Below are 27,353 nucleotides of genomic sequence, written 5' to 3'. Positions count from 1 at the left end.
GCTACAGATTGCATCCGATTCTTCCCTGTACGACTCAAGCGTGCCACAATAGCACTGCCAGTCATGTTGCCAGATACAGCTTCGATGGTAAAGGTTTCAAGAAAGGAATTTGGAAACGCCTGGTGGGCCAGATTAAGACGCTTGGTGGGGTAGAAGCATCTACAGTCGTCCCTCATTAATCACGGCAAATTGGTTCCAGACCCGACCGCGATAAGTGAATTTCCACTAAGTAGTATTCAGTGTTAACAAACTGAATATTTTCGTAGTTAACAGCATAGAAAACCTGTTTATGAGTTTGTAAATACAGTTTTTGCTACTATTAGAGTCCTGTGGACATGAAATAACACCCCTATAGTCCTTTACACTCCTATTATTCTTTGTTTACACCACATTGCACAACACTAATGCGCAGGCTACGGGATCACTGCAGGGCCGTAACAGACGGCCGCTGCTCAAAGCATACAGAAAGCTACTGAGCTAACTAGTTAGCCTCCCATTTATTTCTTCTAAACTTAAGACAGTGTTTCAAACGCAGTGGGGAAGAAGGACAAAGTAAGGAGCCAAAAAACTAAGAAGCCACTTCCACACAGAACGGGGGGGAGAACTTTTTTTCCCAGTCTATTGTGCGGGACATGCCATGGCTGACTACGTGCAGTGTAAAGGTCATGTAACATACTGTAGGTCTCATCAAAATACATCATAAAAGACCCGTAAATAAATACAACAATGTGCATAAAATATAATTTAATTTTAATAACTACGAATAAGCAGTTCTAACCCTAAAAACATACAACAGTAAGACAATTTCCAGCATCCTGTTACCTGCATACACACGTAAAAAGACAGTATTTCTAAACATTAAAAAAAGAAAACACCAATGTAAGACAATAAAAAAAAAAAAGTTCACAGTTAGTTGAAAGTGCACCTACAGGTACATGTCTACTTTTTTTTAACCCATTCAATCACTGAAAGATTCCACAACTTGTAGAGTCCATTACTTGGCAGGTCAGGTGTTTCATACTCACCTGTCAGGTGCCTTTCCTTAACAAACATCCCACAGTTCACTTCAATACATGTGTGACAGTTCCACTCATCTTGTCGAGACATGTTTCCAGTTAAACGTCCTCCACTGTGAAGGGGGTGTTTGCCTGCCCGAGAGTCTCAGCGGGTGGAGTCCTGGAAAGGAAGCGTTAGAGGAAGACACATTAAGATGCGACGTGAGCGCAGCGTCTCGCGCTCACCTGGCTTGCAAGTCTTCTGGACGAGGTTCGTCTCTGCTCGTGGATGCGCTGCAGACGGGTGATGATAAACTTCTTGTCTTCTCCCTCCTGAGCATACACAGGAGAGTCACCGACAGCAAGACACACAGCAGAACTATTCATTCTCGGGCCGTCAGTCCATTCAAATGTTTCAGCGTGATTAATCACATTTTGTCCTAGTTGACTCATAATTAATCACACTTAATCAATTTGATGCGCAACTACAACATCACATTTTATGTAAAGGGATGTCAATTTTGGAAATATGAAACACTTTTTTATTCCAAAAATTTAGATACAGTAAGAAATACTACAGTTTTTGCATGTTTAATGAAATTTGTCTCACTTTGCACATCTAACTTCGCTGCACAGATAAGACTACTATACGGTATTTTTACCCTTTTTCTTTCACCTCATTTGCTCCGAAATGTGCATATTTGTGTGGTGAACCTCCGAAAGACAAAGTCCAGGTTGGTACTGGTGGATGGTGGCTCTGTATTCATTTAGTGCTTTTAATTTGATGTTGTTCCTGTCATAGTTTTACACAATAATAATAAATATGATAAATGAGATGGCTATAATGTGCGTATGTTTTGCTGACATGTTGAATGTGTTTCCCAGTGACCATCTAGCCTCGTCTTCAGCTACGGTCACATTGGTACAAGCCCTCAAATAGCTGTCCTCGGCTATGCCTGCCTGTAAATGGCAGCTCGTAACCCGTTCTAGCTCGCAGTTCAAAGCAAAATATCGGCCGAGAGACGGCTGGCATATAAAAAACACTCGTTAGTTGGAACGCTGCCAAGGTATCACTGCATAAATGACAAAAAAATACCAGTGCTCCAGTACCTTCTCGCTTCTCTCTGGCAGGCAACGTACTCCATGACAGCTCAACTCACAGCGACAGTCGACACAAGTAACTTTGTTGTTGTTGCGAGAGCCATCTGCACGGGGCCTTTGAAGCTAAATTCACCAATCAAAATAGCCTTTTCGTTCTCCAATTCTCCTCATTTGCTGCCGCTCGTGGCTACACAGTCATCGCTGTGTTTCCTCAAACTACAGTGTGGGCCGAGGCTCAAACAGGACGTGCGCACATTAATCTCGCGTCAAAAAAAAAAATAGTGCCATTAAAGGAACCTTCAGTTAACTTTGACAGCCCTAATTAATTGACATTATGATGGTGACGTGACATACATTTTCTATTTGCTCTTGCAGTAAGCTGATGATCTTCCTCTGCCCGTCCACCACCTGGCTGTGGAAATAGATGACGATCCTGGCGGGATAACAGACATGCTGTGTCAAATATGCCTCACCTCACCAATGCTATTGCACTGACTGACAAAGTAACATCATTATAACATATATATGACCAACTATTTAGAGTACGTTAGGTGTGTTTGCACTAACAAGAAGATGCCTGCTCCCACAAACAGGAAGACAGGGTGCTCCACCAGATAGGAGTGGGCCTTAGCCAGCAGGGATAAATTGGGATTGTGATTTTCCAGGTCCTCCACCCAGCGCTTTCCCGCCTGAAACATTGTTTTGAGCGTACGAAAGGGGCCGCATGACAAGGAGGGCGTGATGCTGGAGGAAAGAACATGAAGAGAGGAGTGTTTCAGGCTGGGTTGGTGTGCAACCAAAAGGATGTGCGTGTGTTTACCTCCACATGGTGTATGTCACACACACTGAGGCCCCGAGGAAGGAGGGGAAGCAGAGGAGAGTGATGAAGATGGTGGTCATCTGGCTGACCCTGTACGGCCTCCTGGGGGCCTGACAGTTCATCATGACACTGTTCTGCGAGGAGAGGACGCATGAATCGGACTCAGAAGTACAGCGGAACCCCGGTTAAAGAGATAGTTGGCATTTTTTGACATGAAGTTGTCTGACATCCCCATCAGCAGTGTAGTGCATCAACAGCAGCTGACAGGAGTGAGGAAGTGCAATCACTCCCTCTCAGTTGTACGTTTGTGGGCATTACAGTATAAAACATGATCACGTCATCACGCATCCTACAGCTGCATCCATGAGCTGGTACATTTGCACTGAGTGAATGAATAATAGCACATGTACTTACTTATTGTGTCGGTGTTTACGAAGGAGAGCTTACCTTCTTGATGTAAAAGAGCAGAAGGAGTTTGAGGCTCTGCACTGCGGGCAGCAGAGGAGTAAATAGAAGGCCCAGCCTGGACAAGACAACACCGGTTGTCAAACACACAAAGCACGAATTCAAGTCCACGGTGCGGGTGAGTACAGAGACAAGAGTGGTACCAGGCCAGGGTTTGACCGTAGATGAGATCGAGCACATTCCGAGCAATATCAAACACCGGTTTCCTCCTCCTCTTCAGCACCTTCTCAGAAAACAACCTGCGGACAAGCAGGAGGAAAACAATCCAAACACTTACCGTGTGTACTGTACATACACGCCCGATGAAAATGTGATTTTTGCACTGCTGGCTCTTAAGGAGGTTCTAAGTAGAGCTTCAAAATGCAAAAAGAAGATATGGGAGTGAGACAAAAAAGCAATTTATTGCAAAGAAGCATTAAAGTGAAATAGGCTTTTGAAGAGCACAGCCTTTAAAAGGCAAAATGTTGGCAAAAATTGAATGGATTGAATGTGATTTAGTGTCAGGTATTCACACTGTCATGATCTCTTGATGACAAAGGCAAAAAAAGCTTTCTCTCTTTGAAGGCGGTGGGATTGTTGAGCTGCGTCAGCAAGGCCTCTCTCAGCGCGCCATCGCTGCTGAGGTTGGACGCAGCAAGACAGTCATTTCAAACTTCTTCACACATCCTGAGATTCATGGAACAAAAAAGTCAAGTGGTAGACCCAAAAAAATGTCACCGGAGGATCCCATTGGCTGTCCGTCAAGACACAGGACCATCCTTGGCCCAAATGAAGGTTGTTACTGGTGCCAAGTGTAGTCCAATAACCATCAGATGCCGTGTGCCAGAGAAGGCTTTTAAGAAGAAAAAATGTTGTCTCCTTTAAGGCCACAAAATTGGGTGTTTGGAATTTGCAGGAGAGCACCAAACATGGGACATTGAAAGGTGGAAGAAAGTTTGATTCTCCCTTGACGGTCCTGATGGCTTCCAACGTTACTGGCATGACAAGGAGATCCCACCTGAGATATTTTCCACCATCATGATCCTTCAATGGAACAATGGAGCTTCAGGTTGTGCATGGCCGTCAAACGGCAGCCCGCTGTGTGGAGCAGTCGCAGGGGGCATCCCTCATGACTGAAGGCCCTCGTCTGTGTGGACAACGCTGCACTTCACAAAGGACTTCTTCCAGAGGAATAAGCTCACCCATTTGGACCGTCCTGCATGTTCCCCTCGTCTAAATCCAAAGGAGAACATTTGGGGATGGATTTACAAAAGTGGGCATCAGTTCCAGACAGTGGATGTCCTCTGTGAAGCCATCTTCAACACCTGGAGCAACATTCCCACTAACCTCCTGGAAACACTGGAATCAAGCCATTTTCCAAAGCCATTTTTCACCTCTTTAACAAGAATGGAACAGCTACAGTACTATTTCACTTTAACGCTTCTTTGCAATAAATTGCCTTTTTGTCTCACTCCCATATCTTCTTTTTACATTTTGAAGCTCTACTTAGAATCTCCGTAGGATCCAACAGTACAAAATGTACATTCCTGCAAGCTTTCGACTGGCCTTAAATTTGGAATACTATTATGCAGGACTATTATCTTGGAATACTCTTTGGATGACTTTAATCTTGAAATCCAAGTATTTGAACAACTATCATCTTTAAATGCTCTTTTGTGGCTGCCTATTATATTGCAATGCTATTATTTTGGAGTACTGTCACACTTGGAGGCCCTCTACAGGGAACTTCCCGAGTCCCATGAGTTTTATGTTGTCCTGCAGGAGAGGGAACATGACAAGTTGGCTGCCTCTATGAAATATGTGAGTGAAACTGTGAAAACATTCATTTTTCATCCTGTTGTTGTTCACTTGTCTTGTTGCGTTTGAACGAGCCGTCCGCCCGGCCAGTTGTTTGCTCTCCAAATGCCGTGCCAAATTAAAGCTTATTAACGTGCTACCCCCGCCCGATATTCTTCATGTCATGCGTTGGCAGGTAAAGTTCCATATGGCGGACATGTTTGTTTTTGTTTTGGCACACCTGCGCAGTGTGAAGGAAAGTGGGGGGAGGAAGTTACCTTCATTGGTACAATCACAAAATGTAACCACTTTAGGCCTGTCACCATAATCAACACATCAAATGCTAAATATAAATGAACTCAACCATTTTGCCGGCCTCAATATATTGACATGTGCATGCGTGCTGGTTTTCCTCCCCTCTCTCTACCAAACAGGCTGGAGGACAAGGGGATTCACTCTGTGCATCTGTCTTAACACGTAGCGGAATGAACGGCGTGAGTGAACCCTCCTGTCAATCATCCAGTCTCTTTGCTACGTGTTAGCGAGCGTGTGTCGTGTGCTGCACGATGGGATACTCTCTTGGTGCCAGTTGTGTATAAAACGCCATCTGAGGTCAGTTGCAGCCCGTTTCCTGTAAAAGTTTGTGGCAGAGATGATGAAACAAATAATACAAAACGGTGGAACTTATGTTTCAGCTGCCCAAGTACAACCCTTCATTGTGCACCAAACACATTTTGCTGCATCCAAAACATGTACTTTGGCCGAACACCCACAAAACATGACAGCCCATTAAACGTCAACAGCGTATTATTCCACACAGTGTTGATAACGGTGAATCAAAGAAGCGTATATGCAAATGAGCTGACGGCTGCATTTACACACTGTGAACTTTAGAGCATTTCCAGCATTTCTCCGTTTTTAACATCGAAAGCGACAGCTGCAGCCTACCCCCGCAACCCTAGTGAGGATTAAGTGTACTCGCAAGCTTATGCCATACACTGTATTATCATTTTCCCGCAGATGGCGTCTGATGGTTATTGCGCTGCAGTCGGCACCAGTAAGGCCTTAATGTGGGTGGAAGACCACCCTGTGTCGTGATGGATCCTCTTGCTCAGCGAAGGTGTGATTTTTTTGGGTCTACCACTTGACTTTTTTGTTCCATAATGCTCAGGATCTTTAAAAAATGTAGAAAGACTGATTTCATGCTCCCAACCTCAGCAGCAATGGCACGCTGCGAGAGGCCTTGCTTATGCAGCTCCACAATCCCACCACGTTGAAAAAGAGAAAGCTTCTTAGCTTTACCATCAGGAGGGCATGACAGTGGGAATGCCTGACACAAAATGAACATTTGGAGCAGATTTTGGCTTTTATAGCCTGTGGTCTTCAACTTTTGATCAGCTGATAAACAGCCTATTTTAGTTTAATTGTTGTTTTCAATCAATTACTTTTTCAAAGTGCTTTTTGTCTCACTCCCCCTTCTTGTTTTTGCATATTGTAGCTCTACTTAAAACCTCATTAACATCCAAATGTGCAAAATGCTAATTCTAGAAATGTTTCAATTGGTCTTAAGATTTTGATCAGGAGTGTATGTGTCCAGCGATTGGCTGGCGATCCGTTCAGGGTGTACCCCGCCTCTCGCCCGAAGTCTGCTGGGGTAGGCTCCAGCATACCCGCGACCCTCGCGAGGATAAGCGGCATAGAAACGGAATGGATGGATGGATAATATCATTTATGGGCAATAATTTGTGAAACAATTTTGTCATGGTGACAGGTCTAAACGACTTGCGTCACACCCACCCACCTCCAAAGAAACTCTCCAAACAAGGTGTCTAGTAGAGTAAAGATGAAATCCATTATCAGGAAGCGATACAGTTCCTGGCCAACAAAACTCTCCCAGCACTGAGGATGATATTTTCAAAAGAGGAGATGAAATACCAAAGAAAGCCAAGATTATTTCTTATCGTCGTCGTCATTTGCGTTACCTGCAGGCCAATACTGCCGGGATCAGCAGCCACCCGACCCAGCCAGTGGTAGCAGAGCACTCCCAGCACGCTCACTTTCAGCATCAAGTTTCTAGGAAAAAATAAAACATAAAGCATACTCCATCCACGGATGGCTCTCTTCCTGCTCGTACCTGCCGATGGCGACATATGTGCGCACGGAGGGTGACTGGTAGTCTTCCATCCAGGCGGCCAGGTTGAACATGCCGGGCAGCACCAAGTTGATGACGGACACGAGCGCAGGGAGCGCCAGCAGGCTAGCCTCGCTCAGCAACGGGTTCGTGCTCACGCTGCGAGAACTCTGCTGGAGGTTCTGTCGAGACGAGTTCATCTGGACATGACTCTTTTACTCGGCATACAAGCAGGAGTCTTACATGTACACATCAGCGCTAACAGTAGAAAAAGGGATGAAAATATGTCTCGGTTTTTGTACACTGTCTCGGTTATCGTACGGACAAACGGTGCCCAAACAGAGCATCCACGCTTCGGTGACTCAGTCTCTGCGAACAACAGATAGTGGTTCGGACGCTATAGACAGATTCCGGCCAGGAAATCCTTTATTATGTGTGTGTGTGGTTTATTTGTTCACAGAACGCGCACAGAATGATGAACAACTCCGTTTCGGTCTCCTTTCTTCCTCCTATAAAGCACTGTGCGGCCTGCACTGATGAGGCGTTCAGGGGCACTGCATATTTTTGAGTGTCAGACTAATGTGTGCAAAAAAATTAAATACGGCTGCAAATAAAGTTGCAAGTGCCAGAACTATGATGAAGAAGATGGGAAACACTGTTAGACTCTGTTACAATAGGACTGTAATATGAAGATTCCAAGTTAACACACGTTGCAAAAGGGGGCGGCTTAAAGGGAGACACGTAACAGATGGTGCGCGTAATGATGATTGTCCCTGCTGCTGATGCTTCACATAAAGTTCAAGTGAGTGAGTACCATGGAACTTCGGTTAGCGTAAGCCCCAGTTTGCCCTAAGAATGTACTTTCGGTTTGAGTACATTTTGCGATTAGCACACAATATGACGCGTGTCCTGTCGCGTTATTAACTTATTTGAGGATGTGATGAAGACGCTCGCATCTTCTCCCGCGACGCGGCCATCTTGTTTACGTGTGTGTTCCACAGCGGAAGAAGGTGCGAGCGTCTTCGTCACGTACACACGAACGGAGAGATGACAGTGTGCAGGGATGCGGCGAGAGGCAATTTGTGAGGTTTGATTTTTTTGTGTGTTGTTTTGTGGTTGACTACGGTCTATTAGTCCAAAAATATGCGTATTTAAGGAAATATGACGTATTACTCGCCTAAATTCAGTATTTTCAAGCCTACAAATGGCTAAATGAACTAAAATAGAATACAGTCAAATACAGTATAAGGCATTCAAAGACGATGAAATGTAGTATTCTACACTGGTCACTAGGTGTCACTAGTAACACAAGCACCAGACTCGATCGCCTGAACAACAGGGTTTTATTGCAGGGGCCTATTGCACAAAGCTGGAATAAGGGATTAAGCCTGGATATCTTGGTTATCCTGGCTCAATTTATCCGTGATCCGGTTGCACAAAAGTGAGATAGTGGAAAGTCGAATATGTTCTGACATAAGTTACCGTGGCGTTAGCCTGCTCCAAACCACGTTAAGGTCCAGGGTCTACGCCATCTCATCCCTTATGTCAACCAGCAGTCACCATAAATGGAAACCAGTAATTAATCCGCTGCCTATTACACATTGTCATGACATTCGACTACACCCACTGTCATTACGTCAACATTTGTCATCATTCATGTCAATCATTGCACATAAAGGGTTTTAGATGATGTTGAATGTTAATTAGATCATTAATTAAATACAAATACACATCTACAAGACAAAGGAGTTGAGTTATACAGTCTGATGAATTATATTTACACAATTTCACTCACATCTGCAGTCAATTTCATCTACAACCCATTCATAATCACAGCGCGGCTATGTTTTCGGAGATAACTTTGTTGGTTTGGATGTGTGCTACACTACCCAGAAGCCGGAAGCGAGTAATGTCGATATGCTAATAAAGCAAAGAATTCATACATATTAGTGTCCACCGCTGTTCTTGATTTGTTCAACAAGCAACAAACAACATGAACTATCTGGATTGTAATTACGATGGTCTGAGTGGAGCAGTGAGTGTGTATTTCTGCATTACTTTGACACAAAGTACTGTAGATCACCTCTGCAGTGCTTTGCCACGCTTTCTCTCTTGGTTTTATGACTGTGGCAGTGTTGCCTCTCCTTTGTATTTGCTCTTTTGCATCCTTGTGAGCCTCCATGAGGCTTCCTGCTTCCGTTGGGGAAAAGTATGCCGCTCTCGTTGCCGTGGTGAATCGGTGACTCTGTGATCGATTGGCGGGGTGCATACCAATGTGCAACCAATTAAGGCCGGACGCTCTCGCCTTGGGTTGGCTGAGCTCAGCTCAGCTCATTTATCCTGGATTTCAGGTTTGATTAACCTTGCAACAGGCACGATAATAACGCAATAATATTACTGTCATAACAACACGAGGTACTGTTGTGGCTGTAATCCAGCTAAAACGCAACTCTACGTCACTTCCTGTCCACATGTCCGGAAGACATTCATTACAAAACACACAAGCACAAGTCTTATTCCTGTCTTATTACTCATATGTTGCTATATTGGATAACAGGAGTGGAAAGGTGACTAGAGTTCATGTCTAGAGGGCTCTGATGATGTTACAAACCTGTACGTACTGTAGTTGGTCCGAAACAGGTTTTCTACGCTGTAACTATGAAAATATGTGATTTATAAATGAGGAATCATACCTGGAAATTCACTGAAACCGACTAACCGTGACAAGCGAGGGATTACTGTAAGGTGCCTGTTGTGAGAAAATTCAAACCTGCAGTAAAATCTTGTTGTTCCGGTGATCAAGTCTGATCCTCGTGTATCTCACATACGTTACAGCAACATTCCTGTCACCTTGTGACCAGTGTAGAACACTACATATCACGAAGTACGTACGTACCTTCTGAAGGCCATTTTTAAGATTGAAAATGCTTAAATTAGGCAAACTTCCCCCCCATGAAATCCTTTTGGACCTACAATGGCCTGTATTCAACCATAAAACAACATACTTTATTCATTTATGTATTTTGGAAAAAACTTGATGAAGCAAAAACGTGAAATTCAAAGCGCAAAGTGGCGAGGGACAACTGTACGTTTTTATTTTTGGAGTTTCCACTGTACTGAAACAGTTAACTATATTGGGCATATTGCGGAGTCTGTTCCAGTCCTATACTGCATTACTGTTGCCATTCTGTGCTACCATTTAGCATGATGTCTTGGAATACACTACTGTAGCAGCATGAACACCGCATTTGACCCGTGACCGCTGTGAAACGTCACCATCATGTAGTATTTAATGACGGACACGATGAAAGGCTGCCACCTCACCTGGTGCATGTAGCCAGAGAAGTAGTAAATGCTGAGCACACAGGCGGTGGTGCTTGCTATGCAGATAGCCCAGGCCAGACTGTGGACCGCCAATCTCCACAGTTTCTGGCACACGGTGTTTTTGGAATGCTTATGACTGACCTCTGCTAGCAGCTCCTGAGAGAGAGCGAGAGTCATGAGAAACTGTTGGAAATGGCGTGGGTGGGGGTTCTTTTCTCATACCTTGAGCTGGGTGCAGATATTCTCAGACATGAGTTTGACTGAAGTTTTCTTGATCACCTTGAAGTCCCAGCAGCAAAAGGCTTTCATGGCCAGGTTACTGTGAGATTTGTCAATTCGGAAGCTTCGACCAAATGACTTTGACATGCTGGTATGAGATAAGAAGCATGTCATTCTGTATATTCAATTATTCTATGTTCAGGAATGCATACCTGTACACAAGGATGATACAAGTGATGAAGAAGGCGGTGGCGATGGTGAAGAAATAGGCAAGCGGCATCTTGTAAGTTAGACGCTTCAATGTACAGTCCAGGCTGGTAGCGTTGGATGCGGAGATGTACTGCCCTCCGCTCCCACTTTCATTCCTGCAGCTCCTCTGCAGCGTGTAGTTGCAGTAGTATCCATAGTACATCACTGTGTCTGAGAAATAGCCCTGCAACATGATGACATGCACAGTAGCGTAAATATTCATCACCCCCATAATGTCTTTACTACAGTAACCTCCTCGTTTATTGCGGCTAATTGGTTCCAGGCCACATCCTGATAAGTGACTTTCCGCAAAGTAGGATTATTTATTCATAATGGAATATTTTTGTAGTTAGAGCATCGAGGGAAAGGCTTCTTGAGACGTCATCTGTACTTCTGTGAAGAAGGTGTCAGACGTTTCGCTCCTCATCCGAAGAGCTTCGTCAGCGAACTAATAAGTGCTGGTAGCATAGGCCTTAAATACAGTAAGAGTGGGCGGAATTGGTGTGCCAACACCCTCCTCCTATTGGTTCCTTACACTAAGCCTGGGCAGAGTAGTGGTCTAATCCTCTCCTGCTATTAACACCTCTGATAAAAGGGAAGTGTCGCTCCCTGAGTTGGGTATGAACGACTCTGATTCTGGCTCGTTAGCATCTATTGTTCTGTATAGCCTCCTTTACTCCTCTTTCAAACCATCTTTTTTCTTTGGCAGCTATTTTTGTCAAACAACAGAACCCATCATTGAATCGGAATGGTGGTTTGAGGTTTAATTTGGACCCTGTGTTCAGCAGGTTACTGAGACCAAAACCCACAGCTCTTAGTCTTGCAAATGAGGTGAAGCCAGGGCCGAGCCAGAACATTAGATGCTAACGAGCCAGAATCAGAGTTGTTCATACCCAACTCAGGGAGCGACACTTCCCTTTTATCGGAGGTGTTAATAGCAGGAGAGGATTATACCACTACTCCGCCCAGGCTTAGTGTAAGGAACCAATAGGAGGAGGATGTTGGCACACCAATTCCGCCCACTCTTACTGTATTTAAGGCCTAGGCTACCAGCACTTATTAGTTCGCTGACGAAGCTCTTCGGTTGAGGAGCGAAACGTCCGACAACTTCTTCACAGAAGTACAGATGACGTCTCAAGAAGCCTTTCCCTCGATGGACAACTCCTGTACGACTGAGAGCCTACACCGACATAGTTAGAGCATAAAAAACCTGTTTACGACCTTGTAAATACCTTCTTTTTACATTATTAGAGCCCTATAGACATGATATAACACCTCTGTAGTCACCTTTACACTTCTATTACCCAATATAGTAGACATAAGAGAAAATAAGACATAGAAAACCTGTTTACCACCTTCAAAATATACTTTTATACCATTATTAGAGCCCTCTAGAGATGAAATAATACTCCTACGGTCACCTTTACACTCCTATTACCCAATATAGTAGACAGAATGAGGAAATAGCACAAAAAAGACAGAAACCTGTTTACCACCTTCTAAATACCGTTTTTACATTATTAGAGCCCTCTAGACATGAACTAACACCCCTATAGTCACCTTTACACTCCTATTAACCCATATAGTTGACATGATAAAAGAAAGTAAGACATAAGACTACTACTACGTGGGTGATAAACAACAGCTAAGCGGTAAACATAACACATAACTTACAAACTGTTATTATATACTATTATTATTATTATTATTATTAAGGGTCGCAAGGCATGCTGGGTAATCCAGTACCGGACTATTTCCTGTATGACTGAAGCCTGCCACAATAGCACTGCAAGTCATGTTGCCAGAAACAGCATCAATGTTAATGGTTTAAAAAAAAAAAAAAAAGGAATTTGGAAACAGATTAAGATGCTCGGCGGGCCTGATGGGGCCTGCGGGCCGCAGTTTGCCCAACCCTGCTGTGTATGGTATTTGAGGCGAATGGTGGCCACACCACATGCTTACTGGTTTTTGGACAACCTCTTTATTGTGGCCACCCTAAGACACACTTGCGCAATAATCATGCTGCCTGATACCACTCCTATTGGTGATGTACTCAAGATAGCGTACAAACACATCTTACGGCTCCAGTGAGGATCTCTAGTCCGGTGAAGTTGCGTCTGCCGTCGGACTGAGGTGGGGGGTGCACCGCCTGAGGCAGCACCACCAACGCAGCCGTCACCACAAAGAGGAAGAGGTTGAAGAAGAGCAGGGTCTTGAGGAACAGGAAGTACGAGAGGACTCCGCTGCCGAAACGGCCGCTGACACGCTTGAGCGCCTCCTGCCACAGGTGGAGGGAGTGCAGGAAGGACAGCCAGCTGTACCAACTGTGTCTCGCGGCCTGGGAAAAGGAGGCAACGGTTAACCGAGATTCGAGTACTAGCCCCACAAACCCCCCAATTTCGTCACTAGTAAGTCACAAAATCAGCTCCATCGGGGCCTTACTTTATGTACATGTTTTAACTGTGCAACCTTTGGCCCTCGAGTACCAAACCACAAGAGTGAACACAGCCTTAGCAAACAACAGAGGAGGCGTTATCATATTCATTTGAAGATAATGGTCATCAATAAATCAGCAAACAACTGCCATGCAGCTAAGAAATATGATGAATAAAATACGATTTTATCGGGCTACTGGAGGAGGAAGTGACTCACGATGATGATGTAATATTTGAGTCGACTGCAGCAGGGGATCTGACTTCCAGACAGCGTTCGTCTCTCCTTCTGCAAAGTTAACCTCCTGCACACAAGCGCCACCATGCCTTGTAGCAGCCATTGAAAGATAAAGCATCATGAAACAACGTGATCAAACGCTGCATTTACCTGAGTTCACTCTTTTCCGCCACGCTGAGAGGCATCGCTCGGAGCATCCTGACTCTGTCGCTGACTGACAGGTTTTGCAAGTTATTCACCAGACGCTCCCGTTTATTGACTACGACACACACAGGGGGACAATGTGTTTGTATTACACGTGAGTAACAGCCACAATATGAGGAGCACACCCAATCTAAGCAATTCTTCCTTTGCAAATATTCCGTGATTTCCCGACGACGAGTTGCACTTTTTTCATAGTTTGGTTGGTCCTGCAACTTTTAGTGAGGTGCAAGCCCTAATTATATAATAATTAGGGCTGTCAAATGATTACCAAGTTTAATCAAATTAATCACAGTTTTCAAATTAATTAATCAGCATTTGCCACTATTTGTGAAATATGCCCATTTTTGCTGTATTTCATGAACAGAAAGATGAATGACAATTTTATATATATATATATATATATATATATATATATATATATATATATATATATATATATATATATATATTTTGTATGTATTAATTAAATGTTATTAAATGTTATTATGTTATTATACAGCATTTATTACATTTAAATGAAGCTCAGAGATAGCACACGTCTGAAACACACGTCTGAAAATGTATTTGCCTAAAAGTAACATTTGAATCACACTTTAACCGTGTTATTATGAGCCATGAGGGGTTGCGTTCAAAGGCACCACATCATTTTTTCGTTGAATTCACTGTTTCAAGCGTCAATGTATTTTCTGGGATTTCCGAGCACGCTTCAATGCCGCAAACTGTACTTCCGCAGTAAGAGTTGCATTAAGGAGAGATAACAATATCCACTTGATGTTTTTCTTTGTATTTCTGTTTATTTAGACCACACATACAACACGCATAATAAAGATGTTGTGATTTTCAGAGTGTCAGTGAATGCACCTCGCTGTCGTCTACAGACAATGAGCAAGTGTTGTTCCCAGGACGAGCAGACTACAGAGGTGTTTGTGAGTTGAAGACACATACAGTGGTTGGAAAAAGTGTTTGCCCCCTTCCTGATTTGTCACACTTAGATGTTTCAGATCAAACAAATGTAAATATGAGTCAATGACAACACAACTGAACACAAAATGCAGTTTTTAAATGCAACTTTTTATTATTATGGAAGAATCCAAAGCTACATGGCCCTGTGTGAAAAGGTGATTTCCACCTAAACCTAATAAGTGGTTGGGCCACCCTTAGCAGCAACAACTGCAATCAAGCGTTTGCGATAAATTGGAGGGTTTTCAAGCATGAAGCTCCTTTTTGAGGTCATGCCACAGCATCTCAATAGGATTCAGGTCAGGACTTGGACTAGGCCGCTCCAAAGTCTTCAGCCATTCAGAGGTGGACTTGCTGGTGTGTTTTGGATCATTGTCCTGCTGCAGAACCCAAGTTGCTTTCAGCTTGAGGTCACCAACAGATGGCCGGACATTCTCCTTCAGCAGAATTCATGCTTCCATTCATCACAGCAAGTCTTCCAGGTCCTGAAGACCATCACACTACCACCACCATTGTTTACTGTTGCTATGATGGTCTTTTTCTGAAATGCAGCCAGATGTAATGGGACACACACCTTCCAAAAAGTTCAACTTTTGTCTGGTCAGACCACAGAGTATTTTCCAAAGGTCTTGGGGATCATCAAGATGTTTTCTGGCAAAATTGAGATGAGCCTTAATGCTCTTTTTGTCCAGCAGTGGTTTTGGTCTTGGAACTCTGCCATGCAGGTCGTTTTTGCCCAGTGTCTTTCTTATGGTGGAGTCATGAACACTGACCTTAACTGAGGCAAGTGAGGCCTGCAGTTCTTTGGATGTTGTTGTGGGGTCTTTTATGACCTCTCGGATGAGTCGTGGCTGAGCTCTTCAGGTCATTTTGGTTGGCCGGCCACTCCTGGGAAGGTTCACCACCGTTCCATGTTTTGGCCATTTGTGGATAATGGCTCTCACTGTGGTTGGCTGGAGTCCCAAAGCTTTAGAAATGGCTTTAGAACCTTTTCCACACTGATAGATCTCAATTCATCTCAGTTATGGTATGTTTTAACAGGGGGGGCAATCACTTTTTCACTGCATTTGTGTTCAGTTGTGTTGTCATTGACTAATATTTAAATTTGTGTGATGATCTGAAACATTTAAGTGTGACAAACATGCGAACAATAAGAAATCAGGGAGGGAGCAAACATTTTCTCACACCACTTTCTAACGCGCATGCGTTAATGATGCTAAAGACTTGTAATGTAATTACTGAAATAAATTAGTTACCACCATTAACGTGCTGTTTTTGACAGCCCTAATAATTATATATATACTGTAAATGTCACATGTTTTTAAATGTTAATTTATACAAACTGGCGTGAACCAAGGAGCGAATATTACAGTCGACAGCGGCGAGAGGGTGCACGAGGCTTCTGACAACTACATGCTGCTCCGGTAACCCTGCGATGTGGAATGAGATTGGGAGCTTGGTGAACTTGCTTAAGGGTAACTTGCTCGTTGGACTAGCTGGCTTGTGTTATGTTAATTCAGTTTTTTCAGCCTCACAGGTATGTTTTCTATGCTATTGAGTAGCTGACTAACTGCTGTGTTACATAAACATCTCGGACACCTATTCACCCTGTTGTGTAGTTAAATAACTTGCCTGCAAGTTATTCAACTGCACATTTATTTTGAGCTTGCACAGAAGTCACATTGGAATATTTCACATAGTACAATCCACAGTTCCACATGTCCAAAAAGGAGTAGGAAGAAGCAAAGCTTACTTAATCCTCTCTGTTTCATATCAATTGCTAATACATTTGTTCACTTCCTGTATTCAAAACTCTCTGCATTTTAGCTGTTTGGAAGTTTACCAAATCAGCAAATTTTAATAATTGTGACTTTAGGTGGTGGTTTTACATTTTGTGAAATATATTTCTAAATAAATGCAGGTCCAGTTTTTTCCCTTTCTTGATGCATATTTTAACTGATGCGACTCTGGATAATTAATACGATAATTCCTTCTCACCCTCTGCGTCCGTATTGTCCGTCTCCAAGCCGTATCCTCGTATGCTGGGTCTGGCCGAGTGCGAGAAGTCTTGGATGGAGGGTCTGCTCTGCCTGTGTCTCCGAAGTTGCATGGTCCTGTTGTAGTATTGCGAGATGATGGCTCCCCTGCTGCGGCCTGAGAGAGCACCAGTAAATATGCTAATGCTGTGTTCTTTCACAGGTTTCTGAGCGGAGCTCAACATTAAATGGCTTACAGAAAGGCCACTGAATAGCTCCGTATTGCCTATGCATACACAAAATGTCTTGTTTTTGTGGGACCAACCAATGGTACGACTGGGCATAGAAGACAGAATCTTCAAGGTGGCTGAAGACCATCGTTCTCCAGCGGAGGGATCCATCACTCTTTCATCATCCTCCCATTCCAGCGCCCTTCCCCGCTTCCTCCTCTCCCTGAACTCAGGTCCAGGGCTAGACAGGTGTGCCACATTATCTGAGGAATAAAAAAATATAGTACATAGTACAGTAGTAGTAGTAGTCCAGGTACAATGGTGGTAAGTGGTAGTCTTTGTCAAACTACAAGTATCATCACTGGCAAATTCTTAGGCGCTACCTTGACTTTCCTCATCTAGGTCTTTCTGTAGCAGCTGCAGCTCAAAGGCTTCTCCCAGGCCTCCGTTGTAGGTCTGCTCTGCTATCAGCTGGTTGAATGAGTCATGAACGCCTTCCTCATCTGCTGGGCTCCTGTCGGCAGCATACACAGATTTCAGGGTGTACATAATGACAGGAAACCGCGCTACAGACTCTGCAATAGAGGCTGCATTCCAATACTTCAATCGAAAGACAGCACACACACACACACACACAAGTTCAGACCGTAGATAACACTACAAATGCAAGTATCTACCACTTTTCCTGCTCAGCTTTGCAGAGAAGCCGGAGCAAATTGTAGGGTTACAACTATGTCACAGGGGCGTGGGGTCGTCAAACTATTTAATACGGTGACACAGACACTCAGTATGTTTGCACAATGGTTGTCAGATTAATGGGAATACGTTGAAATGACTTGCTGCAATAGTGTGAGTGTACATGGCGTGTTGCATAAAGACATCAAATCAATCAATCAAGCAAGGCAATCAAAGCTTATATAACACGTCAGACATAATGACTGTAGCAGATGAAAACAACGCTTCTCACATATCTATCTACATTCTTACACCAAGGCAGTCTGCATTAAAACATTTTTGCATGTGGCCTTCACTGAAGTGTAAATGACTCTGGAGTTGCTTATCCTTCAATTATTGTTTTAAATCAGCTTATTAATGAGCGTAAAGGGGTCTTTATGGCCTGATTTATGTTATTTTTCGTCACAGCAGCCGCCGCCACCCCCCACAGTAAACATACATATGGATGTGAAAAGATGTTTATATAACATACATAATGCTTTACAGCCTTGTCGCTATCATGGAATAGTGTTTAGAAGACATTCTGTAAACAAGACATGACTTACTCTGTTCTGTGGCAACTTTGACATTGTTCTTGACATTTTTTTTTCTTGTGTACCGGCGGAATAGCATCCTTTTTGAAAACGCGTTTACACCGTACTTTCAAGCCAAATGCACTTGCTTTGTCCATTTTTGTCTTAAACCTTCCTCTTTTGGAAAATAAAAGAAACTTACAGTACCACTCGGATACTATTAACATATAGCAGCAACACAACATTTTGGCATAACTATTATTGTGATGAAAAATATACTAAACCAAGTCCAAGTCCACCATCTACCTCGACAAGAGTTTGTTTTCTCTTCTTAAGCTGAGAGGTGTCACTTATGGAAATGAGACTGAACAGCGGCAGCTAGCTCGTCATGGCTGGCGTCATGGCTATAAACGTCATTTTTGCTAATTTACTGTTTGCTTTCAACAATGTAGACAACATAATTACAGACAATATGTAACATATTTAAGCACAGTTGATGAATCATGTCAGGGACCCTTTAAGTATACATACTTTTGACGAATAATAAGCTGTACTCAACCGCAGAACAGCATGATTAATTAATACAGTTTTGACAAACCGTGATAGGGTCAAGCCGCGAAATTCTAAATTTACCCTGCTTTCAAAAATCAAACAATGAAGAACATAATTACAAACAATATATAATATATTTAAGCAAAGTTGATGAATTATGTCAGGGACCCTTTAAGTTCATCCAAGCAATCATCTATTTTCCATACAAAAAAACAACAGTGACTAAGATGGTCCAATTTAGTTGTGTAATACAGTGTTCCGTCGTTTGTCGCGGGGGATCGGTTCCCAAAATAGCCCACAATAAGTGAAATCCGCGAAGTAGCCAACTATATTTTTGTACAGTTATTATGTACAGACCCTTTCCAAAAAATTAGAATGTCATGGAAAAGTTGTTTAATTTCCATAATTCCATTGAAAAAGTTAAACTTTCATAGATTATAGATTCAGGGCCCACAGTTTAAACGATTTCAAGTGTTTATTTGTTTATTTTTACGTAATTTGGGCTTCCAGCTCATAAAACCCATGAAAACAGGAATTCAAAAAATTTGAATACTGTGAAGAAATCACCATTTACTTCTCAGTTTTTGCAGGAAAAAAAGAAAGAAATTAGGATTGCATCAAATCAATCAAAATATGGTACTTTCAAAACGATATGTCAATCTTCAATACTTGGTTAGGAATCCCTTTGCCTTAATCACTGCCTCGATGCCACGTGGCATTGAAGCAATCAGCCTGTGGCATTGCCTGGGAGTTATGGAAGCCCAGATTTCCTTGATGCTTGCTGTCAGCTCTTCTTTGTTGTTGGGTCTGGTGCCCCTCATTTTCCTCTTGAGAATACCCCATAGATTCTCAATGGGGTTTAGGTCCGGTGAGTTGGCTGGCCAGTCAAGCACTGTGATGGCATGGGCATCAAACCAGGTTTTGGTGCTTCTGGCGGTATGGGCAGGGGCCAGGTCCTGCTGGAAGATGAAATCTGCATCTCCATACAGATCCTCAGCAGAAGGAATCATGAAGTCCTCTAAAACATGCTGGTAGACTGTTGCGGTGACCTTGGATTTAAGAAAGCAGAGTTTACCAACACCTGCACCGGACATTGCACCCAAATCATGACGGACTGTGGATATTTCACACTGGACCTCAGGCAGCTTGGGTTCTGTTCCTCACCCGTCTTCCTCCAAACCCTTGGACCGTGATTCCCAAATGAAAGGCACACTTTACTTTCATCGGAAAAGAGGACCTTGGACCACCGGCCAACAGTCCAGTCCTTCTTCTCCTTGGCCCAGTGGAGACGCTTCCTACGTTGGCTCAGGTTCAGAAGTGGCTTGACCCGAGGAACCCGACAGTTGTAGCCCATCTCCCGGATGCGTCTGAATGTGCTGTTTTTTGAAGCTGTGACTCCCGCCTCATTCCACTCTTTCTGGATCTCTGGATCTGGATCTCTGGATCTCTGCCAGATTCTTGAATCTTCCCTGTTTGATAATCCGCTGAAGCCCACGGTCATCTCTTTTGCTGGTGCATCTTCTCCTGACACATTCTGCCCTTCCTCTAGACTTTCCATTGATATGCTTGGACACAGCACTCTGTGAACAACCAGCCTCCTTAGCTATGAACTTTTGTGGCTTACCCATCCTATGGAGGGTATCAATGATGGTCTTCTGGCCAGTTGTCATGTCTGCAGTCTTCCCCATATTGAACCCAACTGAGACAATTGAACCAAACTGAAGTAATTTAATGACACCTGGGGAAGCCTGTGCAGGTGATTTGAGTTTAGTAGATGATTAGTGTGTGACACTCAGTTTAAAACATTCATGCCCTGCAAAATTTGGGCTGATTTCTTCACAGTATTCTAATTTTTTGAATTCCTGTTTTCGTGGGTTTAATGAGCCGGAAGCCCAAATTATGTAAAAATAAACAAATAAATACTTAAAATCATTTAAATTGTGGGCCCTGAATCTATAATCTATGAAAGTTTAACTTTTTGAATGGAATTATGGAAATTAAACAACTTTTCCATGACATTCTAATTTTTTGGAAAGGGTCTGTATGTTTTAAGGCTGTGAAACTCATCATACACTTTATACACTTCTCGGACAGGCATGAACATTTTATCACATTTCTCTCTTGTTTAAACACTCTCAAAGTTCAAATTTCCTTTGAATTTTAATGATCAACTTACGACATTGGACACAAGAAAGAAATTAAGTGACTCACGCCTATTCACTCCTCTGAACGTGGCTTGTCCTGCCGCCGTTAGGCTGTAGCGTTTTTATATCCTTCTTATATCCTTGTTAAAACATATTCCTCCTCTTCGTCCTCCTTGAAGCGAAGAATCAGTTACAGTACTCCAGGCGCTCTACAGCCGTGTAACTTCTGCCTTCATTCAGCATGTATGAGCGCTAGCAGCTAGCGATCTTACAACATGAAACAGGCAGTCCTAATAGAAGGAGATTGACTGATAATGGCCTACAGCCAGTCAGAACACAGAACACAATCGCAATCAGGCCAATCAGGACTGTTATAGTATAGAACATATATATATATATATATATATATATATATATACACACTATATACTAGATATATACTATATTTACTGAGACAAACCAGAGACGTCTCGATACTCTTCAGCTCTCACATGAGTATACAGCACTCTCTACTGATAGTAAATACAAAACAGAGCACCGATAGATCACCACAAGGACGCACAACACAATGCGTGTTCATACGCTGTTAAAAAAAACAACTCAAAATTGCACATTAAAAAATCCGAAGGTGAACCACGATGTAGCGAGTGAACATTGTAAAAGCTTTTATTCTTACGCACTGCGTTTGAAAATGACAATACCTGGAACTTCCGCCTGTAACCTAGGTCAGAGGAATTGCAGCGAGGCATGCAAGAGACATTGCAAAGAGCATATAACTATTAGTATTTGTGGACATAAAATGATAATAATTATAGTGGAGCTCATGAGACTAGGGAGCAATGTATTGGTGAAAATAGAGTAGCCAAACTTAAGGCTCTGTGTGCAACCAGGGCAGGTTGAAACAAGCAAGCAAAGCCTTAGCATGGTGACAAAGACAACAGCAAAACAGTCCAGCCACCTTTTCTTACCTAGTCTCCGCCCACAGACTGAATGTTGAGCAATGATAGGTGAGCTCCAGACAAGACTACACTGAGAACATGAAAATAAGAATCCCCAAACTCACTCCACTCCTTCCATCAGAGGGTGGCCCAGGTCAAAGTTGACATTCCGAGCCATTCTTTTCCTGCGTGTCTGCGGGTGGACTCCTTGCTGCGGGGTTTACACCCTCACCAGCTCGTAGCGATACTCTCCACTCCCACCATGGCACAAACTCCTCTACCTGAGAGGAGGAGACACAAAAGAGGAGAGGCCATGAGTGCGCTACAGGGAGAAAAAAAACAAAAAAAATACAGATACTACTTTGGAATCTGGAAGCACAAGTTGTGACTTGCAGCGGGAGATCCAGATGAGACAGAGAGGTCACTTTGGCTGCGTTGAAAAGAAGCAAAATAAACAAGCAGGTTCCTCAGTAAGGACACGCAATGAACTTGAGTCATAAAGCCCGAGAAGGGATCTTGTAAATATATGTGCATCCAATTTGGTGTGTTAGCCAAATGTGAATGGACAATCAGTCTCGTCATGAGGTCACAGTGTTGAGGTCATGTGGACTGAGTCAGACGCCGCTAATATCATGAATATTCACCTCAAAAAGCACAATGATGCATTGTCAGAATTGACAGTCGACAATGGACTCACAGGCTGTATCGTCATATCACTTAGCAACAAGTTATCCATTCCATGATATGTTCAGTTGCATTATCCGCGTGTGGCTGCGGACATCTGTTGTCCACTTGTCTTTGTTGTTTTGCCACAGAGGCACAAGAGCGAATCGATGTCATATGACATCTACAAAGTGACGATTATGATGTAGGTCAGTCATCTCCAACCCCCGGGCCACGGCCAATTTGGTACCATTTGGTAAAAGTGGCCGGATTCTCTCTGTTACATCCGTCTCACTTGACGCATGTCCACTGTGCGTGTGCTAACTTTATCTCACCGCACAGATAGACTACTACTGTATTTTTACCATTTTTCTTTCTCCTCATATTTGGTTTCAAATGCTGATACTATATTGGAATGCATAAAGGTAAGTTTTGATGACTTATTGAGTGCTAATGTGCAAATTTGTCTCAAGTGAATTCATGCTAGCACACTGCCTTTTACCACACACGTCAAACAGCCATGTAATCATCTCTCTGGAAACACTTCAGAGATAAGATAAATTTGCTATAAAGCTTGTTTGTCTATATGTGCTCTGCCATTGGCTGGCGACCAGTCCAGCTTTTACCCCGCCTCTCGCCCAAAGTCAGCTGGGATAGGCTTCAGCATACCCCCGCGACCCTAATGAGGATAAGCGGCATAGAAAATGCATGGGTGGAGGGCTCCGATAATGTTAAAAACTGTGTTTAGAAAGTCATAAGCAGGTTTTCTATGCTCTAACTACAAAAATATTCCATTTATTAACAATGAATCCTATATCACCGAAAAATTCGTTTAACGCGGCCGTGTCTGGAACCAATCAACCACAATAAACGAGGGACGACTTTATGCGTTTTAACTTGTCAACAGAGCCAGATGCCCAGATACTAACATGATACCGCTCCAAAGGAGTCCCACCAACAGTCGATAAGTTAGTCTCATTTGAATCAACAGAAAGTTCTTTGTGAAGATCATATACTGTGATTTGTCCGGATGTAATATCGATTTCAGTTCAACAACAGTGCTTTGGATTCAATAAAAATCTGACTGAAAATTTTGCAAAGCCTGGTCTGCTGAGATGGAAATTGAGTGGACGACTGCGCCATCCGCGATTAAGCCATTTCTGATACCACACGATCATTAAAATCATTAACATTAAAGAAAATAACAGTGGTCCTAAAACAGACCCCTGTGGCACCATTTTACAGACATTCAGATAGTTGGATCGGATGCCATCAGCCTCCAAAGTCTTTTGAGTTCTACCAATCTACAATTCACAGGACGTGTCATCAAAGCCAGTGTTGTCCAGACGCTCCAGAAGGACAGAACGGTCAACAGTGTCAAAGGCTTTTTAGAAATATCAATAAAAAGAACAGCACAATCAAGTTTGCTGTCTAAAGCTTGCGCAGTATCATTCATACTGGAAGATATTTAGAATGCTATGTTTTGATAGGCAGGAATAAATCTGATCATTCATGAGAAGTTGTCAAATTTTCGCCTTTATGAAGAGGAGTTCAATAAGCTGTAAGCTCCCATAGTTTAGGAATGCACCTACTTGAAAGACTCAGATTCAAAGTATGTCGAAGGACCTCAGCAACAACAGGTGTGGCAGGTGCTAGAAGCAGTGGGTTGAAATGATCAGCCCCGATTGCCTTCTTGGGATTCAAATTACGGAGGGCATTGAACACCTCAGCTGTAGTAAAGGACCTTCCGTGTTTGTTGACGTAAATGTAGAATTGTTGATTGGTACAGTCTGGCGTACGTCCTGGAAGATATGACTTGCAGGAACAAAGAGAATGTCACATCGTGACTGGATATGGACTGCTCACAACAGATGGGTTGCATCCGAACAGGAAGGGGACTGAAAAACTCATTCAAAACTTTATTCATTTTATTGCTTTGAGCCTGCAATGATGCTCCCTCGGCACAAATGGCCCCCGGGCCGGGCCGCACTTTGGACACCCCTGCGCTAACCACATGTGCCACCGTGCTTGGTGTCGGCTTTCCGGGTATTGCATGTAGCACAATGGAAACATGTGCCTACGTTCAAAACCAGCACATACTGTACACGTCATCGGGGAAGTTGGTTCGTCACTACATTTTCCATTAACACCAGACCAGATAAAACATTAAAAAACATATTTGAAAGTGTTGAATACGTCGGGACAATACAAATCCCAGAACATTGCCGAATGCAAGTACTGTAAAAATACTGTACATCCTCCTCCAGCACACCAGCTACACACTTTACATCATTTCAATGTGCTGTACTCAAACTCATCTATTCATGCATGTTGCGCCTTTTATCTATTTCCAACTTGGGCGATAGCCACAAACTCACAGATGTGTTTTCAATAATGGATCCCTCCCATGAATGGCGTAACCGCACTGCGAGGACACCACTTTCGGCTTGTCGCATCTGGAGGGAATTATTTCCAGCCCCACCAAACTTTGCAGGAGGAAAAACAAGCATGTTTTCAGTGTAATGGAGCCATTAAAGGGTACCTGACATGATTCATCAGCTTTGCTTAAATATGTTTGTAATTATGTTCTACGTTGTTCCGTTTTTGAAAGCGAACAGCAAATTCGCAAAAATGACAACATCAGAGTTGCCACACATTTTGTAAAAAGGACGCTATTCTGACCGTACACAGGAAAAAAAGACATGAAGAACGACGTCAAAGTTGTCACAGAACAGCGTACTGTAAGTCATGTCTTGTTTACATAATGTCTTCTAAACACTATTCCATGATAGCGACAAGGCTGTAAAGCATTATACATGTTATATAATCGTCTTTTCACAGCCATGTACTGTACAGTATATGTTTATTGTGGGAGATGGGGCGGCGAAGATGAAATATAAATCAGGCCATAAAGACCCATTTATGCTCATTAAGAAGCTGATTTAAAACAATAATTGAAGGATAAGCAACTCCAGAGTCATTTACACTTACCATTCTGTGTTTTGAAGGCGACCAATCTTCATCTCCACGTACATTAAGTCCATGTTCTGCAAGTTCTCTAGTTCATCTCCAAATGTTTCTCCCTCCTCAAAATACTATTCACACTCGGCTCAAATCTTGGCAGTAATCACTGTAAACAGCCTCCGTCTCGTACACCGCCATGTTTGTTTACCTGAGTGATAGTACTCTGATGGCGTCGCTTCCGGAAATAAGACTGAACAGCGAGAGCTAGCTCGTCATGGCTGGTGCCCTGAACTATAAATGGCATTTTTTTGAGAATTTACCATTTGCTTTCTAAAATGGAACAATGTACAACATAATTACAAACAATATATAACATATTTAAGCAAAGTTCAATAATCATGTCAGGGACCCTTTAAGTAAGATAGCCACCATGGCCATAAGATTGCCACGTATTTATCTAACAGGACAAAAATATGAAACCTTTGCAGTAAAATACATCTACCCACCAGGGAGGTCAATTTGTCCTCCTCAGTCTGCCACTGTGGGCGTAACTTATGTTGACGGTCAAATGAACCCCAAGCCTTGCCGCCTGTGTCGGACTTCCTGAATCACACTGCGTCCAAATAGTGCTTCGGAGCTTGTATCGTTCTGCAAATATCGTGACCGCTTACATTGGAAGCGCCACAGCGTGTATTGACGGTTGGAAACGGATTGGTGGCTGTCATTGCTTGGACAGGTTATTTTGGCGCTAACTTGTGTATATAATAACCACCGAGCTATTGAACAATGTTGGCTTCATGCTTCATGGGCCGCTCATCTCTAGCAACTTAGCTTGTTGACCAGTTTCGCTCTGATCAACCAATCAGAGGACGGAAAAGTGCTGATGTCACTATGGGCAAAAAAAAAAGAAAAAAGATTGCAACACATAGAAGCTGAAATCTGATTGGGCAAAAATAATCTAACATACACACACTACTGGAAGCAGTGCAGCCATGAGACGCAATGAATAAATTGGAATAAAGTTGGAATAAATTAATACAGCTTCATGGAATAATACAGCTTCATGGAACAATGTATGTAAATGTATGTTAGTGCTTCTGATCATGTTTAGGCCAGCAGAGAAGGCTTTGCAGGCCCTGACTTGTGTGAACCCAGGCAAAAAGCATAGTTATTTACAGTCAAATGATGATCAAGGGGGATTAAGAAAAAAAGAGTTTACAACTCAGCAAACAACACAACAAAATCACGAAAATAATCTGCGGTTAGCGCCATACAGCATTCTCACACTGCCTGTTCAAGCACTCATCATCCTTCCCTCAACGTTTGGGGAAAGCACAAATGCAGCCCCTAACTTTCTGCAACACCAAGCGATTATTCACCGTTCACATTTCTGAGCAAGAGCCTAAAAACAAACAAGAGAAGAAAAACAAACACGTATCCATGTTGGCTTCACTTGCAGCTTTGTTGTCGCTGTCAGCTGTCGGCGAGCATTGTTAGTTACCGTAGTTGTTGTATAGAACAGGCAGCCACTTTGTCAAACGACGGAGTTGAATGAGGTGGGCAAAAGTTTGGAACTTTCGGTGTGACGACGAATGTTAACTGTGTTAAGATGGAAGATTAATTGAAAAAGGCGAGGATGTGATTAAACTGATTCACTCACCAGTCGGCTTCCAAACCGCCTCGACACCAAAGACGCTCCGCAGTTTCAGCCAAAGACGCTTGAGA

At 43.0% G+C, this 27,353-nt stretch overlaps 1 protein-coding gene across 5 annotated transcripts; it reads right to left on the bottom strand.

The window, feature by feature from the left end:
* Positions 1-408: 408 nt before the first annotated feature.
* Positions 409-27,353, bottom strand: tmc6b (transmembrane channel-like 6b). 5 transcript variants are annotated; one of them, XM_054779995.1, is made up of 22 exons: positions 27,289-27,352; positions 22,363-22,431; positions 22,127-22,282; positions 17,504-17,634; positions 17,216-17,383; positions 16,913-17,068; positions 13,901-14,009; positions 13,733-13,817; positions 13,161-13,418; positions 11,044-11,264; positions 10,835-10,979; positions 10,613-10,768; positions 7,292-7,470; positions 7,140-7,230; positions 6,959-7,056; positions 3,525-3,620; positions 3,364-3,439; positions 2,917-3,050; positions 2,664-2,840; positions 2,451-2,529; positions 1,242-1,328; positions 409-1,176 (listed from the first exon to the last, which is right to left on the bottom strand). In XM_054779995.1, the coding sequence occupies exons 3-22, from the start codon at positions 22,177-22,179 to the stop codon at positions 1,162-1,164; spliced, it is 2,514 nt and encodes an 837-aa protein (XP_054635970.1). In that variant the 5' UTR covers positions 22,180-22,282; positions 22,363-22,431; positions 27,289-27,352; the 3' UTR covers positions 409-1,161. The 5 variants fall into 5 exon arrangements, with proteins under 5 accessions (XP_054635970.1, XP_054635971.1, XP_054635974.1 ...); XM_054779996.1 differs by lacking the exon at positions 22,363-22,431 and having other exon boundaries at positions 27,289-27,353; XM_054779999.1 differs by lacking the exon at positions 3,525-3,620.

This window comes from Dunckerocampus dactyliophorus, chromosome 6 (genome assembly GCF_027744805.1).
Source record: "Dunckerocampus dactyliophorus isolate RoL2022-P2 chromosome 6, RoL_Ddac_1.1, whole genome shotgun sequence".
In the NCBI taxonomy this organism is placed as follows: domain Eukaryota; kingdom Metazoa; phylum Chordata; class Actinopteri; order Syngnathiformes; family Syngnathidae; genus Dunckerocampus; species Dunckerocampus dactyliophorus.
The sequence above is the reverse complement of the archived record's forward strand: the minus strand, read 5'-3'. Positions and strand labels throughout refer to the sequence as shown.

Excerpts from the sequence above, each read along its gene's own strand:
- tmc6b (XM_054779996.1), bottom strand. The coding sequence starts at position 22,179 with ATGGCTCGGAATGTCAACTTTGACCTGGGCCACCCTCTGATGGAAGGA. Across the intron at positions 17,069-17,215 it reads TATGCCCAGTCGTACCATTG|GCCGCAGCAGGGGAGCCATC; the intron begins GTTGGTCCCACA and ends GTGCTCTCTCAG. Across the intron at positions 7,471-10,612 it reads TCTCTGGCTACATGCACCAG|AACCTCCAGCAGAGTTCTCG; the intron begins GTGAGGTGGCAG and ends TCGTCTCGACAG.